This window comes from Zychaea mexicana (assembly GCF_025766255.1).
Source record: "Zychaea mexicana strain RSA 1403 chromosome Unknown BDB00scaffold_190, whole genome shotgun sequence".
Lineage (NCBI taxonomy): Eukaryota > Fungi > Mucoromycota > Mucoromycetes > Mucorales > Lichtheimiaceae > Zychaea > Zychaea mexicana.
In genome coordinates, this window is record NW_026516853.1 from 17413 (window position 1) to 36204 (window position 18792).

General features: G+C 41.2%; 4 protein-coding genes across 4 annotated transcripts; 1 reads left to right on the forward strand and 3 right to left on the reverse strand.

The window, feature by feature from the left end:
* Positions 1-642: 642 nt before the first annotated feature.
* On the reverse strand, positions 643-3271 carry BDB00DRAFT_793478 (uncharacterized protein; the record flags this gene model as incomplete). Its single annotated transcript, XM_053121210.1, has 6 exons — positions 643-662; positions 1135-1384; positions 1698-1823; positions 2180-2481; positions 2592-2630; positions 2932-3271. The coding sequence occupies 6 exons, from the start codon at positions 3269-3271 to the stop codon at positions 643-645; spliced, it is 1077 nt and encodes a 358-aa protein (XP_052972659.1).
* Positions 3272-3974: 703 nt separating this feature from the next.
* BDB00DRAFT_214570 (uncharacterized protein) lies at positions 3975-5213 on the reverse strand. The gene is made up of 2 exons (XM_053116493.1): positions 4517-5213; positions 3975-4455 (listed from the first exon to the last, which is right to left on the reverse strand). Exons 1-2 carry the CDS (start codon positions 5040-5042, stop codon positions 4091-4093), a joined length of 891 nt encoding a protein of 296 aa, XP_052972660.1. The 5' UTR covers positions 5043-5213; the 3' UTR covers positions 3975-4090.
* A 37-nt stretch (positions 5214-5250) lies between these two features.
* BDB00DRAFT_776429 (uracil-DNA glycosylase-like protein) lies at positions 5251-5792 on the forward strand (the record flags this gene model as incomplete). Its single annotated transcript, XM_053120273.1, has 2 exons — positions 5251-5383; positions 5449-5792. The coding sequence occupies 2 exons, from the start codon at positions 5251-5253 to the stop codon at positions 5790-5792; spliced, it is 477 nt and encodes a 158-aa protein (XP_052972661.1).
* A 1799-nt stretch (positions 5793-7591) lies between these two features.
* Positions 7592-11827, reverse strand: BDB00DRAFT_879759 (uncharacterized protein; the record flags this gene model as incomplete). The annotated part of the gene is made up of 7 exons (XM_053127911.1): positions 7592-7900; positions 8006-8791; positions 8864-9181; positions 10053-10144; positions 10252-10518; positions 10720-11603; positions 11733-11827. 7 exons carry the CDS (start codon positions 11825-11827, stop codon positions 7592-7594), a joined length of 2751 nt encoding a protein of 916 aa, XP_052972662.1.
* Between the last annotated feature and the right edge of the window lie 6965 nt (positions 11828-18792).

Genomic DNA, 18792 nt, shown 5'->3' on the forward strand with positions numbered 1-18792 from the left:
AAGTAGTCAATCTTCTTGTTGGGAAGGATCATTATATTAAAGATGTAGTTGTCAATATGTCTGCTATAGAACTGTAACATAAAACGTACTTATATTCTTTTTCATTGTGGGATCATATTTTATATTCAAAAGTGTAAGATAAGTAAGCTATAAGCAATACATGTAATAGTAGTAAAGAAGTAGCAATAGTACAATGAGAATAGACAATAGAGAGTGGCAGTGAGAGACGAGATTTGACAAAAGACGTAGAAGGAATTAAGAAAAGAGATGTGAAAGAAGAAGGAAGAAATGAAAAGAAAAGGGAAAAGGGAAAAGGATTAAGGGCATTTAAAGGAAGTCGATATTTAACCACACTTTAACCATTATGCTTTCTTTAATGCATGTGAGCGCAAACGATTTCTTTTGTTATGGCACAAACCCCTTTACCTTTAAGAATAATCACACAAAACGTAGATATTGCTAGCACTGCTAGGAATTTGCGTGCCATCATCTTAGAGAGCTGTGTATACATGTAGTTTTGCACTTCCAGTGCTCAAGCTCAGGTTGATTGACACCTCCTTTGTCACCAAATCAAAATCAGTAGTGACCCGTCAACCCAAGTTATGACCCGTCCAATTGCGACCCCTAGCCAAAACAGAATAATTAAAGGCCGGTCATTATTACTACGACAAGGTGTTAAGTCACTTTTTGGTGGGTGGATCCGTAGCCAATGAGAAAGGATAATCAGAGGATAGAGGGTTGTTAAAAGATACTTTTTATTGCTAGTTATTGTACGGTAAGAGGAGTTTTCTAAAGTAAAATGAGTGGCTATAAATCAATTATCAGTGTGAGGTTTTCCTTTTTGGGAGAATTTATCACCCTAGGTTCTCCTTTTTGAGAATCCAAGGTGATTACTACAGAGCGTGGCGTTCTGACCCACGACAATGCTACATATAGTAGACCATGCATAAAAACAGGTTTTGGTAGATAAAGGCCGATCATGTCAAATGTTTGTCCTTGAGCCTTGTTGATCTTCATTGAAAATGCAAGCCGTATAGGGAACTGTGTCGATGGGAGCGCGGGACAGGGCTACGTACAGTAAACTTGGGCTGAAGAAGTTGCCGGTGAAAATGGAAATTTTGTTAAGTGTGATACCTTGAACTTTGTGAATTGTCAGAGCGTATCCTAGAGTCAGAGGGAATTGAGTACGCGAGTATGGTATGTCGTCTACGTCACATTTGACTCTAGTGACAGCGTAACGGTTGCTTGGATCGTCTGTGGCGGAGATGTGTATGACATCGTCTTCAAATGCTACAACACTGCAAAGCTGGCCATTGACCCAGCCATTTTCTATGTCCAAATTCTGGATGAGCATCACCGAGCAACCTATCTTTAAGTCAAGAGTCTATGCGATAGACAAATTGTTAGTTACTAATTGCAATGTGGAAAATTGTTCCGAAAAACAAAACCTTTTGTAGTTGCGTTTCAGTTAGTGCGCTTTTAGCTGACTCGGGGTCTCCACCAGTGTGGTCAATGCTGTGGTACGTTTGTTTCAGGGCGTTGAGCTGGGAAAGGCGCAGTGTGTTAAATTGACGGGCGGCAGCCCTTCGCGGTGTCAGAACAACAGTGTCAGATGGAATGTCGCTGTCGTGGTGTATCAGCCTGGATGCAAGAAGCGGAATGCAGGCTTGGTCGTTGTGCACTTGGTCAAATCTTACTGCTTGGAGAACTTGCATGAGTGCCAGGTCAGTTGAGCGTTGGGGGTGGTACACTAATTCTGTTTGGATGTCCTTGAAAATTGCGCCGTCTAGGACAGGGAGACAGGAATTGCTAAATGGCAGTAGCTGTGCGAAATCGCCAAAAAAAAGCTACAGGGTATCTACCCCACTTTGAGCCATTCTGGGAAACCTGTCTGAGTGTCTCATCCATGGTATCCAGTAATTCAGCGGATATCATGGATACCTCGTCTATAAGGAATACTACCCGGTCGTTCAATTGCAGATACTGCTCAACGTGACGGTATTGTGGGAGCTGTTCTTTGTTCGCCATGCCAAAAAAGCGATAGATTGTTTGTCCTTTAATGTTCCACGCTGCGACACCGGTGTAAGTGACTTTTACAACCTGTGGTGTGACGTGAAATGGGAGTGGTCAGGATTGTGTCTGATCGTTTTTTTTTGATCTGCAGTTGTCAAAACAGTACCTTGTACCCAAGATTTTGAAAGTGAAGGTCCATGGTGTCGAGAACAAAGGACTTTCCATGGCCTGCGCTTCCGTGGATAAGCACGGGTGTCCTTGCTTCCATTGCGGCCAAGGCGTTTGAGTGTGCTGTGTACTGCGAAGGAGAGAACATGTCCAAGCGGCGCAAAACTTCATGGTCAGCGTCTGTTGCCGACGTGTCTGTTCGCAGTGCAGAGACGTCCCAATCCATTGTTGCCACATTAGTTTGCAGTTCTCTAATTTCGGCATTGTTTGCGATGCCTTCTATTTCATTTAAGGCCTGCTCTGTTTCACGGTCCAGTGCAGTTCGCCCTTCTTGCGTTAGATACATCGCTTGAAGGCGGTTAGCACATATGAGCTGGTGGAAGCATTAGAAAAGGCATGAATAGACTTACCTCGGTATGTGCCCCATCTGAGAATGTTAGCTACTTCTGCTATGCGACAGAAAGGGGCTCTTAGCAGAATTTGCTGGTAATAATAGGCCTCACCCGAAGATGGGCTGAGAAAACGAGTTCTCTACAGCGCACTGTCTTTAACCCGACGGATCCACTTCGAATTGTCAAGACTGCGCAGTACTCTTCCAGTGTTGCTTCTTGTATAAACTTTGTAGTACTGGGTGAAGAACTGTGGTATTGTCAAAACTTCGACCTCGGGCTCGAGTGGTCTAGCCATGTACATTTCTTTGGCAAGTGTGAGTGAGAAAGTTGGCGATGCACTGATTAGAAGATGACTTACCTAAGTGTGTCTTGTAGACTACACTTTCGCCGGCTCCGTCTCCTTGACCGTTTGCTTCGGACATGTGTTGGCGTCGACGGATCGTGCGATACTCTTCACCTGGAAGGCTTGTGGAGATGTATACGACAGCCTTGCTGCTCTGCTCTTTGTGAAAGCTGCAGACGTCAAACACAGCCTCGACGATACCGAGATTTCGACCTCGAAAATGTCGTTGAGCAGCTGTGAGGTCGTCAGCATTGCTCTCGTCAACGATAGCAAAATCTGCAGCGCTGTCGTTTTTGCTCAAATATCTGCACAAGTAGCGAAGTGTATTTGGCCCTTTGTTTAGCTGGATGTCCATGTTGCATTGGGACCAAGCTAGCAGTGTCGGGTTGTAGGGGTTAATGTGTGCATATTCGGCTGGTCTCTTGTATTAGACGCGACCGTTTTCGTATTTTGTCTCGTCACAAGGTGGGAAAGTAAACCTGAAGCGGCACTTTGATGACGAGTTTGGCTTGCAGTAGGAGGTGCAGCTATGGACTTGGTGCCGGAGAATGAGACGTCTCAATTCACAGTTCCCCCTTGGTACATGAGTACAGACAACGTTGGGGTCTCGGGCCAGTTCTTCAAAAGTTTTTCTGGTCCAAAGCACACAGTGAATGTGCGGCGATCCGCGAGCTTGCAATTCTAGGACCCAAAAATGGTCAGTAATGCCTCCTACGCATTGGCCGAAGGTACGCTTGATGCGAATCTAAAGTTCGCTCCACATGTGTCTGAAATGGTTTGCAAACAGAACCGGATCAGTCCACGGTTTGTCACTGCCGACAGCTTCAAGTATTTCGGGCACGAAGTCGTTGCAGGTGAAAGTCAAGAAAATTTGTGGCTCGTTCAGGGCATGGAACATTGCCATCAAATTCAGAAAGCGTTTGCGCTTGTAGCCAAAGCTTGATCTGATTGTGTGGGGGATGCCGATTGTGATATCTTCGCGGATGTGTCTCTCACCGGTTTCGGAATTTTGACTGTAAATGTTGTTCACATTGACTGTGGGTAAGTGAGAAGCATGCATGACTCGGTGGCTGTATTCCGAGATAGCGATTTTTTCGAGCATGTCTGCGGCAAAGAAAATGAAAGCTGGACTTTGTCCAAACCGTCGGTCACGAGGGTTCAACAAGAGCAACTTCTAGTGGTCTTTTAAAGAAATGCGTTCTCGCTCAGAGTATTTGGGCTGTCCTGTTCGGTCTGGAAAGAGCCAAGGGAACAGAAGCATAAACAAGCGATCATCGGTAAACTTGATTCTTGAATGACCGGACGCATTAACCGAGAGTTTTTCGAAACGATCGACGTAATCTGTAGATGTCGGTCTAATGTCGTTTACCGGCATGATCATGTTTTCGTCCCAGCCGATTGTTTGCATTTTCTTTGTGTGGTTTTTCACAAAGTATCGAACGAGTTCATGATTCAAAACGGGATCGTCGAATTCGCTGAGGATGGGTTTTTGTGCCTTTGTTTCATTCCACGCACGTTGCACGGTGGCCACATTGATCGCTGTTGTTTCCTGTTAGTAAATGTGATATTTGAAAAAACGTTCACTTGACTGTGTACGTACAAGTAGTGTTTTCCTCACTGTACATCACTCCGAGTGTACTGTCGAAGCGCATGCCAGCAAAGTCGTAATTGTAATCTAGGCTTAGCCCTCCTGCTAGATTGTAGTGACCCATTATGGACCCGTTTCTAGAACCCAGTCTAGTAATCTCAGATAGCATTCTGATCGGTGAGATGCAAGCTAGCTCGCGCCAGTTCAAGTTTTTTGTGCACTCGAGAACAGGACTTAGGAGTTCTGGCATGTATGCAACGAGATCGTCGTCGCCTTTAGTGTGGGACTTGCATATGGCGACTTTGAACTCGTCTGTAACGATTGGCGGAATATCCCACTTCACACAAGGGTAATCTTGCAACTGGATGTCTTCGTTTGTGCAGAGGTACTTTTCTTTGGGGTATAGTACACAACAGCAGAAGGCGCAGTATAGACTAGGTTTGGAGGCGTAGTACTTGCGATAGCTACAGATACTGCTTTCGTTCCAAAGCATTGGCTCGCCTTTAGGGAATGTCGGTTGCTGGTGGTTTGGTGGCATCAAGAAACTGGTGTTGATAGTAGCAGATAGAGAACGAATTGAAGTAAAAGTGCTCCGAGGTCTGTGTGTGTTGTTTTGTATTTAATGGCTTGTCGTCACTGCGTTCAAAGTTAATGCTTGTGGAACGATGTGAATTCCGTGAAGGAGCAGGTGACGTGGAACAAATTTGGAATTGACTTTTTCTTCATTTATTATTCAAAAATTTACGATGCTAGAAGACGTGATTGAGCGTGGTGTGCACGTTCTGTTTGTTGGGATTAATCCAGACCCACACAGTTTTTTGGTCGGGAAGTTCTATGCCGGGAGGTCGAACCACTTTTGGTTTTGCCTCAACTCTACAGGTATTTCAATTGATAGTTTTTGCTGATTTTTTCTGTAAAAGAGATGTACTGAAGCAGTAGAGTAGATTTGGTGTGGACTCACGTCGGCCCATCAGACAGTGCGCGAATGGCCAAAGATTTTGGAGTTGGATTCACAAACCTGTGTTCGCGACCGACACACACTGCTGCTGAATTGACTGCAGAAGAGAAGGAGACAGGTGCAAGGCTGCTGAAAAGAAAGATACGCTATTACCGACCGTCGGTTGTGTGTTTTCTCAGTATTGACGCATACAAAGTATTCAGTGGCGCGAAAGACTTCTCTCTCGGATTGCAGCCTGACCCTATCTACAAGTGGTCGGATAGACAGTTTGACTTTACTGTTGCATTTGTTACACCCAATTCCAGCGCTAAGGTTGTGGCGTATCAGTGAAAGGATAAGGTTGAGCTGTTCAAAGAGCTAGACAAAGTGGTGTGGGAGTTGAGATGTGCAACATACAGACATTAGTGGTAGAGAGCGTGAGTGACAATAAAACTTCACTCTTTTTCTAAGTAAGTATGATGCGAGGCAATAGGACTGTTTCGCCAACATATGTACCTGTGGCGATTTCAGCTTCAATGACATTGCGGCGAAAAGATATGATGATTAAACGCATTCTATTGTAAAGGCCTTGAGCAGTATTCAGGTTTTGTAAGAGCATGACAGGACAACCTGGCTCGAGAGTGAGTTTGTGTGGTGGAAGACCGGATGGAGAAAGTGAGTTCAAAAGCTCCGTTGGATATGCCAAGGACTCTTCAGGATCGACCATGCTATCTGTACTGAGAAACTCCTCAGACGTTCCAGGGAATTTTGATTCCAAGATTGTTTCATTGATTGTTACAACGTCGATATTTTTTGGTGTCAGAATAGCTCGTGACATGAGGAACTCGTGGGAGGGAGAGGTTATAAGCATATTGCCATATAAAGTGTCAATTAAGGTAAGTAGGTTGTATCCAGGCAATAGTATAGAGCCACAGACTTTGACTCTATCTTCAGTTCTAGGAGCAATTGGCTCTCTGTGTTCACCTATTCGCAATAGATATTCGGCAAACTCTCGTAATTGTTCAGAGTTGTGGGCGTCGGTGGCTTGCTATACATGCATATTGGTCTGAAGATGGAAGACTTGGGTTTGGCGCCATATATTGGATCACTTTGAACATTGTGTCACAATCTGTGCTCGAGAAGCTCTAGGAATGACTGGAAGAACCTAGACAACAATATACAATCAAAGTCAAGTTGTTTACCCCAATACCCTGCAGATTAATAGAAATGAATGATTACCTGGTGAAAATCACTGCCAAAAACAACTAATTTTCTACCAAAAGGAACATGCTCTAATGCTGGGTCATCTGATTTCATCGGATCTTGCAAACTTCGATTAACGCATTCAATGAGATCTTTGCTGATCATTAATGCTTCGTCGCATATGATCAAAGTTGCAAGTCTTAGAAGTTGTGCTGTGGCAGATCGTGGTGTAAATGAGCAGTATATGGTTTGATCAATCTCAAGCAGAATCTTAAATAATGAATGTGCTGTTCTACCGCCTTGCATGAGCAGTGCTGCGGTGCCACTGGTAGCAACTGAAAGAGCAATATCACCACGACGCCTGACATACTCAATGAGAGCATTGAGCACATATGTTTTGCCTGTGCCACTGGGTCCATCGACAAAGTAAACCTTTGATTCGGTGCGTGGACGTTCCAAACCTCTGCATACTCCATCAAATACCGCTTGCTTATTGTCATTGAATGTGAGTTCTGAGACGCGCTGGGCTTGTAGGCCTGTAGCAATGTCGCGTTGTTGATGGATGATCAGTGGCGCAGGCGGTTGTTGGTCGTTTTCCTCACGGAGAATAAAACCATAGAATTCTGTAAGGGACCGTGATGCACTTGCCATGATGGATTCAATAGCAAGTAATCCTTGTCCATATATACAGTCGTCTGGTGGCAGAGGTTGGGCTCAGATAGTATGTATGAGGCTAGGTGAGTTAATTTTTTTAATTTGGAAAAGCTTCCCAGAGCGTAAGCTCTAGGGAGCTTTTCTTGCGGGCGCTCTTTTAAGCTGCCACAGAAAATTACTTCTTTGCAGATATTTCATGGGGGTGATTTGAACATATTAATTTGACATTTATAATAAAGAGATTAAAACTATTATATAGGTGAGGGTAATGATTATTTGTGGATTTGGTTTTTTCAGTATCGTGTCTGATTATTCTTGCCATTACACCATTCTTCGCCACAGTTGCTACATGTCTTCTTATGCCGCTTTGGCAAACCAGCGGTTACATTGTTCGCAGAGCTATTGATAATATTGTTACTGCTATTACGTAGAAGTATAGTTTGCTGATGATGCTGTTGCATTCGTATTTGTGTAGGTGCATGTTGTAAAGATAGGTATAGTGGAAGCGTTAATTGCTGTTGAGAAGGATGTGTACGCTGATGCGACATAGTAGTGTTCGAAAATTGCAGCTGATGACTAAACTGCTGTGAAAATATTGTATGCTGTTGGTAAACAATAGGTTGCAGTTAATGATAGTAGCACTGTTGATATTGTTCTTGATTAAATGGTGGTGTTTAGATGTTAGTGCATATCCTGCTTGATTGAACTAAAATATTGGTTGGAGCAATTGGAGCAATTTGTCGGTAATGAGATGTATTGGAAAGTTGTTGGTTTGATGAACTGCTGGTACTGTCTGCTGAGGTATTCTGGATGCGTGGCATTTTTGATGGAACTGGCTGCTTTGGGGCAGGAGCTGATCTTTTACGATCTGGAGCATTGTTAGCAGCACCTACGTTTTCAATCACTTTTTGGTTGTTGGTGATAGTTCTAGCGACGTTATCTTGCTCTTTCCAAGTATTATAATAGCTACGTAGATGCTCCGGTGTCTGGTAGAAAATGTTACAGCCGTCAACTGTTCTTGACCAGAGCTTAGCAAAACGTTGAAAATCAATAGACTTGGTTTTATAGTCGGCGAAGTTGTCAATGAGTAGTAGGTCAAACTTCGATTTTTCGGCGGGCGTGTGGACTGGTATGATGGCGTGTGCTGCTCTTTGGTGAGATGCAATGAATGAATATTGAGCACTGTGTTTGTGTAATGTTGAGCTATTAATTATCACTAATGTAGCAACTTCCAAAGAGGAAGAGGTGTGCGTCGTGTTGTTTGCAGCTGATGTTGAATGCACGATACCATATTTATGCATCAGATCGGCAGGCAAAGGAGAACTCCCAAAAGACTCGTTTGACGAAATGAGTTGCAGTTCCCGCTCGTCTATGCCAGGTTCGTTATGAATTCCACATAAGCCAAGTGCATTCTCTAAATCATTGATATGCTGCGTGATCCAAGGACTATAATGACCGTCATGGATGCGGCCGTATCTATTAGCCATTCCAACCTATTACAAATTTCATATGCTCGGTTATTTTATGAGATAGTCACACATTCACTACTTGGGTTACATTCTTACATCAGTATTGTGTCGCAATCTGTAATCCACTAATGCAGGTTCAATGAGTTCAACGCTAGCACCAAACAATCCAAAGCTACAAATAAGATTTTGATGGATGCCACCTTCCAATGAATTTGTTCCTCTACTACAGCGATATAAAATCAAGCCTTCCTTATCCATGCCAGCAATGAAATACAAAGGAATACCTGGTGGATCGGAGAGATGACCTTGATGAATTGTCTTCAACACACTTTTTGCCTGTCTCCAGTTCTCGTAATCAAAAAGCAGCCGTCCTGTTCTTGCACATCGCAGCGGTCGATACTTTGTGAATAAGTTCTTCACAGTAGAATACAATTTTCATGGTGCTGGTACGACACCTAGAAACAATGCCATTGTTATAGCTTTTTCGTAAATGCGATGTAGACATAAACAACTTATTTGAAAATTCAATTGATAAACTTACGTCTGACTCTACGGAAAACCCAATCTGGATTCTCAGCTAGCTTCTTTCTCCATGTAGTGCCGTTTTTCTCCAGGATCTTTATTATTCAATCTTCATCCTGCTCATTTTTAATCAACGACAAAAATTGCATCACGAAATGCACGCGAGAAAACTTTAGAAAGGCCATGCTTGCGGGAAACTTTGATGAAATCCATTAGATGAAACACATCCTTCAAGATTCTAGAGCGGATTGGATTGGAACTTGCGTGTTCGCTATTGCTATTGTTCGAGACATTATTGAGCTGCGCCTGCCTGTACGATTGGCTTTGCTCATCGATTCCATCCATCATTGATGATAGATGTATATCGTCGTCGTAGGCATTGCATATATCACCATGATTCAGATCTTCATCATCGCTCAAATCTTTTAAGCTGCCATCGCTCTCAATCATTGTGATAAATATAAATATATTCAAAAGGTTTATAATGCTGGCTTAGATGTCATCTAGAGGTTTTTCGCAGATATAAAGAAAATACGTACGCTCTGCAGGAATATCCTCCTCAGCTGATATATGTATATGACCAGTTTTCTCTGGTGGATTATTTGATGCGGCCTCTTGTATCAAAACAGGTTTATATGTACGGAGCTCTGCGCGCCTGACAACCACTTTAAACGGAGTGTTACCAAAATCTCACAAACATTTGTCGTGAGCTTTGAGCATCGCACCAGGTGTTGTAATTCTTTTGATTGTGACAGCAACATACTATGACATCGCCCAATTTGTCAAACTGTTCGCATATCTCACTATAAGCAGCAGCATCATGAACATTCCCAGGGTGATACGAAATGTGGGTGCCTAATATAATATTCAAAATTAGCAGAACAAAGACGTCAGATCTCTCGCATTTTTTTTCACATCATAACCTTCAACTATATACTCGGAAATGCGTGTGCCAATAATACCATGGCTTTTCACTTCTTCGAAAATCTTAAGTGCCGCCCACGCATCAAGTGCGGCGTAGTCCACTTGATCTTGTGATAACATCTGAGCACTCCACGGTCCAGTGCATATGGTATCTTTTTTGAACAATGTATGCTCAAGCACAGATTCAAAAATCGTTGCTAATCCCATCCTTCCATCGCTAATTGCACCTTGACTTTTACAGAAACCACCAAGCTCGTAGCCACCTTTACAGGGTGTTTTGTAATCTTGGCTGATGTAATTGAGATCTTTGTTAACGTTACGTCCAATTTTTAGGATGCTCACGTTTTAAAGGAGGGTGCATAATGACGGCGGTAGCTCGGAAAGGACAGCATACAAGAACGCAGTGGCTATCTGAAATTTGTATTGTGGCGACTTTCCCGATTTATCGCTTCGTTCTTTTCTCGCTTGGCCACTCGCAGTCGAATCCTATCACCCAGTGTGCGTACACGCTTGGACAGGTCCTTGCTTAAGGAATTCGTCAATGCAATCTTCTATATCCTCGTAGTTGTAGATGCATTTGACAGTAACTTGATCCTTAGGAACGGTACAAAGTAGATATGACCAGGTTTCCATGGAATCAGATGGCTCTTTTTCAGTGACTGGAACGACATCTTGTGTAAGGGAAGGAAGTGTTCTTTTGAGAAAGCCTTGATCGCCGGTCACGTTATCTGTTAAGAACACTTGTGGTTGCTTGTAGCCATAGAGCTCGTACGCGTTACGCATCGCATCGAAAGCGTATCGTAAATGCTCGAGGGACTTCGTGGGAACCAAGAACTGCAAGCGTACTTCTTCGTATTCGTTGAGAATGGTATAGAGTGCCGCAAAAGCAGGCTGCCTATTGAGTTTGCTCGTCAACTTGATTATCTTGAAAGTATGGTCACCTTTAAGATAAACACCGTCAAGGACCTCCATCTGCTTATCCATGAAAGGGCGCAACTCGCGTATAAAAGCAGTGTAGAATACTCGTAAATACTGCGCCGAGAAAACGTGGCCAGTATATTTTGTGCGATCAGCAAATTCAGAAAATGAAATGACGCTGCTGCTGCTGCTGGAAGGTACGATGTTAGCGGCATTTAACATCATCTGTTTCACAGATGGGTGGGAGCGGCGAAAACCAATAGCTTGCAGGTACTGTAGACGCAACTTAGCATACTTCAACATATGCATCCCCCGCAGTATTTTGCTGAAGCGTTTGGGGCCTACTGAATATTGGACATATGACCTGTAAAGATCACCAACCGCCTTGAAAAGCCCATTTCGATGGGTCATATATGCAGGATACTCGCATTGCAGTATTTCTGATAGCTGACGGATGATTTCCTCATCATTGCTAATACACATTTTGTTGCAGCCTGTGCACTGATAGCGGGATCCCATTACATAGAAACAACTGGCAAGTAGTCATAAGTTCAGTGAAAAAAATTAGTTGCTATTGCATAGTAAGCTGTATAATGTGTACCTATCCAAGTCTACTACTCGACGGGCATATGGTGTTTTTGACTGCTCTTGAGCGGCTTTTCGCATCTTGTTCCATCTTCCTTTACTTTCTGGCATTTCAGTGTCTTAATCTACTTGATAAGCAAATGGGGAAACCATAAGAGCACGCGTGGATAATATAGGACAATTGGGTCGAAATCATCGCTTCGCATGGGCGCCAAATAAGGATCAGGCGGTTAGACCCAGAATGTTCACTCACGGTACTCTTTTGGCATGCTGCCATCATTCTTGATTCGCTCTTGAAGATTGAGAAGATAAGTGTCAATGACGCTATCAGATTCTTCGCCATCGTTGAGGTCATCATTGGGTATCAGCTCGCTTTCATCAACGTAACCGGCGTCTGAGGATGCTTCATCGATAGCAGAGTTGGTAGCCAAACCGTTGCTTCGTCCCAAAAGCTCATAAACAGTCGCCAGGTCTTCGACACTTTCAAGCGGTTGCTGGAGCGATAGGATTTGTTTTTCAGTTGCTGGCTCAGGTTGAGCTCGGTTGTGCTCATTTTCATCACCAGGATCTACATTTGAATTGGTAGGAGGTGACGCGATGTCGACGCGATGCTGTGCGAAATCAAGGGTGAGTTGCCTTAGTGGGTGTGCTGGCGCTGCAGTTGTTTTTTCTTGGGTCTTCCCACAGAATGACCAGGTTGGTTTTTGGTGCCTTTTGGTCTACCGGGCTTTTTATCGTTAGGAAGCATTTTGTTACTACTGACAGTTAAGGGGTGAAACAATTCTCATGCATATAGCTCGTGTATGTGTCAATTTGTAGCTCAGTAAGCGTCCACTGAGAATCAAACCAACTGAAGCCAGTGTATAGAAAGTAACCCAGAAGTGATACAACATCGTCAAAGTCTAGTTTTATTGGCAACCCAATTGTAAAAGTCCATTTTAATTGGCAAACCCAAATGTTAAAGTCCTATTTGATTGGCTTTTCCAGCCTCATACGTACTATCCGTGCCAGAGATTGGTCATTTGCTCCAACTCTTGCAGCTTGCAAAAACTCTTCCCAAAGATGTGTGTGGTAAGCTATCCATAGAGCGTATGGATCTTCAGGCTGACAGTATGTTAGGAAAACAGAAAAAAGCAGTTGTAAAGCTCTGGGAAGTTGGTACGTGGATGTCTACTCTAAGCAATCCAGCCATTCTTGTTGTCCAGTTAGCAGACCACGCCTCCTTGCAGCAGCTTGAAATGTTGGCAAGCGCTCGTTTTCAACGGTCTTGAGGTCATTAAAACTTGTTGCACCAGGAACATAGTACAACAATGATCTTAAATGATACTTTTCGACTTGGCTTGGGGAGACAGTGTACATGCGTCCGACGGTGCCACCATGACTACGTTCACGGATTTTCCAGCGACGTTCTTATTTGACAAAGATGTAATTCTCAGGAATGCAGGGTATAGTACCGCTCACCCATCCTCATTATTTTTTTCCATTCCACTCTTTCACTATGCACCTGTCCTTCTACACTAGTTATACTTATGCCAAACGTTTTTTTCTCTGTGCAATAAATATTATATTCAAGTAAAAAATGATGCCCTTTGAAGAGTCTAGATACCTGTGGCAAAAATGCACTTGCTAGAATTTTCAGTCTTCATGCTTGAACTATGGCAGTACAGCTGGTATGGCCAGCAATGCGAGTTTACCTGTTGGATGTAAAAAAAAAGAATGAGATGAAGGAAGGAATTGATCCACTGTAGATTCAGAAAGCCTTGTCACAAAATAGATTTTGAAGCTCAAAAAATAGTACTATCATCAGCTGGTTGCAGGTGATATTGCATATGATGGAATATCCTAGATTAATCTTATGCGATCAGAAAGAGCACCATGAGCGAACTGAGTAGTTTGGGTAGGTCATTGCGTTGGATGTGATATAAAAAGGTATGGATATAGAGTAGAATGGTTCAAGCTGTATATAAGTAAATAATTGAGTTATTTTGCTCAAAAATAAAGGTGTTACCTTTATACTTTTCATGACGCGTTAAGGATAATGATACTGAACGGCAGCTTCTCTTCAAATAGTGATAAGTAATACCTCGCCTGTCGTTTTATAAAAGGAAGTTTTTAGAAGTCAGCAGCATACTGAGCTGTACCACTGCTAAGTGCCCAATTTTTGCTTTTGGTGTTCTTCCTTTTAATCGTTTATGTTCATTCGTTATAAGTATAATTAGCACTGCTGAGCACGCAGCATTTAATGCTGCGAACCAAACCAAAGGCACGTCAAAATTCTCTTCTCAGCAATTTGTATGCACGTTACTACACATTTTATCCAGCAATTTTTTCCAGCAATTCCTGAAATCCCCCCACCAGTCAGCAGTTAGAACACATTTCAATACTTAAAGTCAACAATCAACCACGCACGATCGTACTATATATCTACAACTGAAATAAAACACATCTGTTATTCACATATTTTGCTATGCACTACAATAATTACGTGTTTCCTTCGATTCATACAATTATCATTATAATTTGTGTAATTCCATCCCTCTTGAAATTGCAGTTGAAGAACTTGGTTCTCAGGTCAGTCCTTGGGCCAGGTCGAGTTGGTTCTGGCAGAGAGCCATCCCGGCCTAGCTTGTGAGGACCCTTAACTATGAGAATTCATGGGTGTAGGAAAAAAGGAATATTGAATAAAGCAAGTTTGGAAAGCACAAGCATAATCGAGGCTAACATGTTGAGGGAGTCTGGTTCTTTGAAATGGTCAAAAAAAAGAGAAATGGGCTTGCTGGCAAGGCATTTTTGGTAATTGTTCCTAATAGAACAGCTGATACACTTATCCCTTTAATTTAGCAATATGTCCGTCCAGATACTAGGATTATCTCTGACTGTCATGCTCTATACATGAAGAACATTTTATTATATATAAATATAATAATTTAATAGAACAAATAATGCTTTCAAAACATGATCATTTAATAAAACAATTAATTTGCATGTCATTATACTGAGTGTTATATAATATTTTTTATATTTGAATACAATTATATATATTGAGAAATATATGAAAAATGAAAAAAAAAATTTAACCCTACCAAGATATAATGTTAAGACATATCAATTAATCACTTGATGTTTTTGTTCTGTTTTGATTCATACGACATAAACTGTCAATATTTAGCAAATATAGTTTCGTAAATAAAGCGAGTAATACATATTAAATAAAAATAAATTGAATAATACATATTAAATAAAATGGAATGTATTAATATTAAAAGTTTTGATAAAATTTATTTAAAATTAATTAACTTAATAATACTAAATTAATGTATATTATGTAATAAAAGCTTTTACATTGATCCTAAAATAGCAATCAATAATAGTACTCTATAGGATGAAAAGAAACCATATAAAATAAAACTAAAAATTAATATAGATAATAATGATTCAATTTTTTATTGTTTAATATATATTTGATAGTTTTGAAGTTGAAAAAATTATAAAATATAGAAAATTTAAAATAAGAATGAAATTTTATATTAAATAGAAAGATTATGACGAAACATACAATGACTGGGTGTGACAGGAAGATCTTAGTGATGAAAGAATTATTAATGAATATTTGGCAGCTATTGAAAGTAAATGAATTATTAAAAATGGAATTGTTTAAAGGAATATAAAATATTCTTTCATGTGGTTAAGAGAGTTTGGTTTTGATCATGTTGCTATTAATCATACAGATGGTTTTGCTACTGTGAATCAAAGTAGAGGTCATAACGATGGTAACCAATTATTCAACACTAATATGATTGAGGGTATTTTATCTTTATCTTTTATATTAAGTACTTATTTTTATTTATAGTACACTCTTTCCGGAAAGTAAATTCGCCTTGTGGCGAGAACAAAATTCAGGTTGCACAGAAAATAAATTCGCCCTGGTGGAAAATCAATTTGCCTGATGGCGATAATAAAATTCGTATTGTACAACATATAAATTCGCCTTGGCTAAAAATGATTTGTAAGACAAAAAAGCCTTGGCATTTGTTGGGTATATAAGAGCGTGCCAAGTGCTTGTCCTTGTTTTATTTCTTTTTCACAATTACATCAGAGATCATAAATAATGAACATTCAATTCTTGTTTGAAAATGGGAAAGGTTCCATCGTAGATGAGTATGGCAGACCTGAACCAATAGATTATATAGTTGATGAGGAACAGTTTCGTCTTGAAACGTGGAGCTCTCATACACAATACTTAGCTCAATTGCCTCTAGAGAGCGAGAAAGAAGTAGAGACAATGTAGACGGAGGAGAGAAAGCCTTGTAGTGATGTTATTATGAGGGAAACATCCATGAAGCGAAATTATACACGCTATTCGGATCAGGATAAAGTGAGGTTCTTCAAGCTACTGCTTGAGAGATGTATGAGTGCGGCTGCTGCTGTAAAACAACTCGGGATTCATATTCGTACAGCACAAAACTGGGCTAAACAGTACAAGAAGGATCCTGACAGTGTCTTTGAAAAATGAAAAAAGACTGGTCGTCCATGTATTCTCTATGAGGATCACAAAGCGTTATTCTCGAGTGCATTGATGGGAATCCTTCAGTCGTCTTAGACGAAGTAATGAAGAAGTTAAAGCAGATATTCACAGAATTAAAAGTATCTAAAACAACATTGTTTGATTTTGTAAAAGAACATTGCAATTTGTCTCTCAAAAAAGCTCGACTATAACCCATAGAGCGGAACAGCGAAGAAAAGATTCAAGAGCGCTTGAATTGGATTCGTAAATGGGAAAAAACAGACATGGATTTTACGAGAAACTGTGTCTTTCTTGACGAATCTGCTTTCCATATTAATTTGAAACGTAGCATGGCATGGTCAAGGAAAGGTACACCGGCAGTGGTCACAGTTCCTAAAACACGAGCAACAACAACAACCATTTTAGGTGCCATTTCTGCTGAGGGTCTAATCAAATGCAGCCTTAGACTTCCTCAGCCTCCATCCAATAAAAAGAGAAAGAGGGGAGATGGCATTGTGCATACAAGCAAAGGAACGGTTACGGGACACTATGTCAGTTTTCTGAAAACCACAATGGATGAAATGGACCAGTATCCACACATGAAAGGTCACTATATTGTGATGGATAATGCTCCTATCTATACATCAGAAGACATAGCCAAATATGTAATATCTCGCGGCTACCACTGCGCTTACTTACCACCATATTCACCTGAGCTCAATCCAATTGAACAATTCTGGTCAGTGGTCAAAAGCAAAGTGAAACGTAACAAGTTTCTTGACAAGGAAACGTTGATGACCCGGATCACTGAAGCTTCCAATAGCTTGAAACTATGTGATTTTAAAGGAATTGTTACGTATTCTCATAAATGCTTGGACAAGTGTTGTAACAGTCAAGCGCTCTGAAGAAACTATCTTTCTACGAAAACATGGGCATTCAATGTTGAGTGAAGCTTTTTTGCAGGAGTTTGATATATCTGAAAAAACCATTTCATGTTTATAACCTTTCATACTCGTGTTATAACTTTTCACTCCCCCTTGTTATAATGCAACAGCTGAATTGTATGCCAGTAATGCCAGTTGTAAAAAAAAAAAAAAAAGACCTGTCTGGCTGGACACGCAAAGTAAAATAAAAAAAATGTCCAGAATGCCCGCCTGTCTGGACACGCCAAAGTAAAAAAAAAAATGTCCAGAATGCCCGCCTATCTGGACACGCCAAAGTAAAAAAAAAATTGTCCAGAATGCCCGCCTGTCTGGACACACCCAAAAACAACATGAGCACCAAGTTGTCGAATTAAAGAAAAATCTCATTTCAGCACTAAAGATATTTCTTTTATTCTTCCAGCAATGTTTTCAATCTCTTTTGAGTATTGGGTATGACATATGACTTATTGGCTTTTGTGATGTCAGATGACATAAGTGAAGCAAGTTGAGTTAAGCTATTGTTCAATTCGCGGTTGTGCAAAATCAGTATATCATCGGTGTCAGTAAAAGATGATGCAATACTCATAAGTGTATCTCGAACTTTTCCAGTTGCACATTGGGAAACTAATTGATTCACTTGTGTTTTTGATAACGACGGTTTGGGTGCAGATAAAACTTGGTGTGCAGTCAGCTCGAATAACCGTGAGGCTACTATGGATGCTTTTTCGTAAGAATCGGTTTTGTTGTTCCCATTTTCATGATTCTCATTGGTAAAAACCGAGAGTGGTTGGCAAGAGAATGGTGTTGCCAAAAAGCTTGACGCACGAATCAAGTAATAAGATGAAGGCTGGTGAGATTGTAAACGAATCTGTCGCAACTGACTGGTCAAATTGAATTGTTCCAATTGTCTTGTCGTGGTATCCTTCAAGAGCTTTACAGCTTTTTCCCAGCTTCCATGATCAATGTAGATTCGGATTATTTTGGATCGGAAATCTGCTGTACATATGGTTGGTCCAACTTTTGGTTTCTTCCCTGATATCTAGGCGGATAGTCGAGGTAATTAAAGCATTCATCGTTTGCGTCCCAATAGTCAATTTTTCTCCATCACTAGTAGTCAACACACATAGCCAGACATTCTCATAATACGACGTTGGAGGTAGGATAGATCCATGCTGATTGGACAGTTCACGGTGAACATCCACTGAGCATAGGCAGTAATAAGCTTCAAGAGTATTCACAAGAACAGTATGCCCAGCTTTTTCATTCACCAAGATACATCCAGCAAGAACTTGGGCACAAGCATATTTGATATTTGGCATTCGTTCCCAGTCAGAACTCAGCATTTGACAGACTTGGTGATTGACTTCAGATTATTGTCGTTGCAATAAGACACCACGAAGAGGAGACGAGTGGATTAAATGAGAAAATGATGTCGCCAGGATCTCATCCGAGGAACTTTTCCACAGTTTTCGCTTTGCCGGGACAATCGGGTGGCAAACGAACTGTTTGCCTGTCATGCGCTGAATGTTCGCCGCATAGGTGAAAGCGTTGTATTCTGCTTTCTGGGGTGATTCGTTATCTTCAATCAGAGCCATCGGTTCAATATGCAGTTTCCCAATGATCCACTCATTTTTGGATTTTTCGTCTTC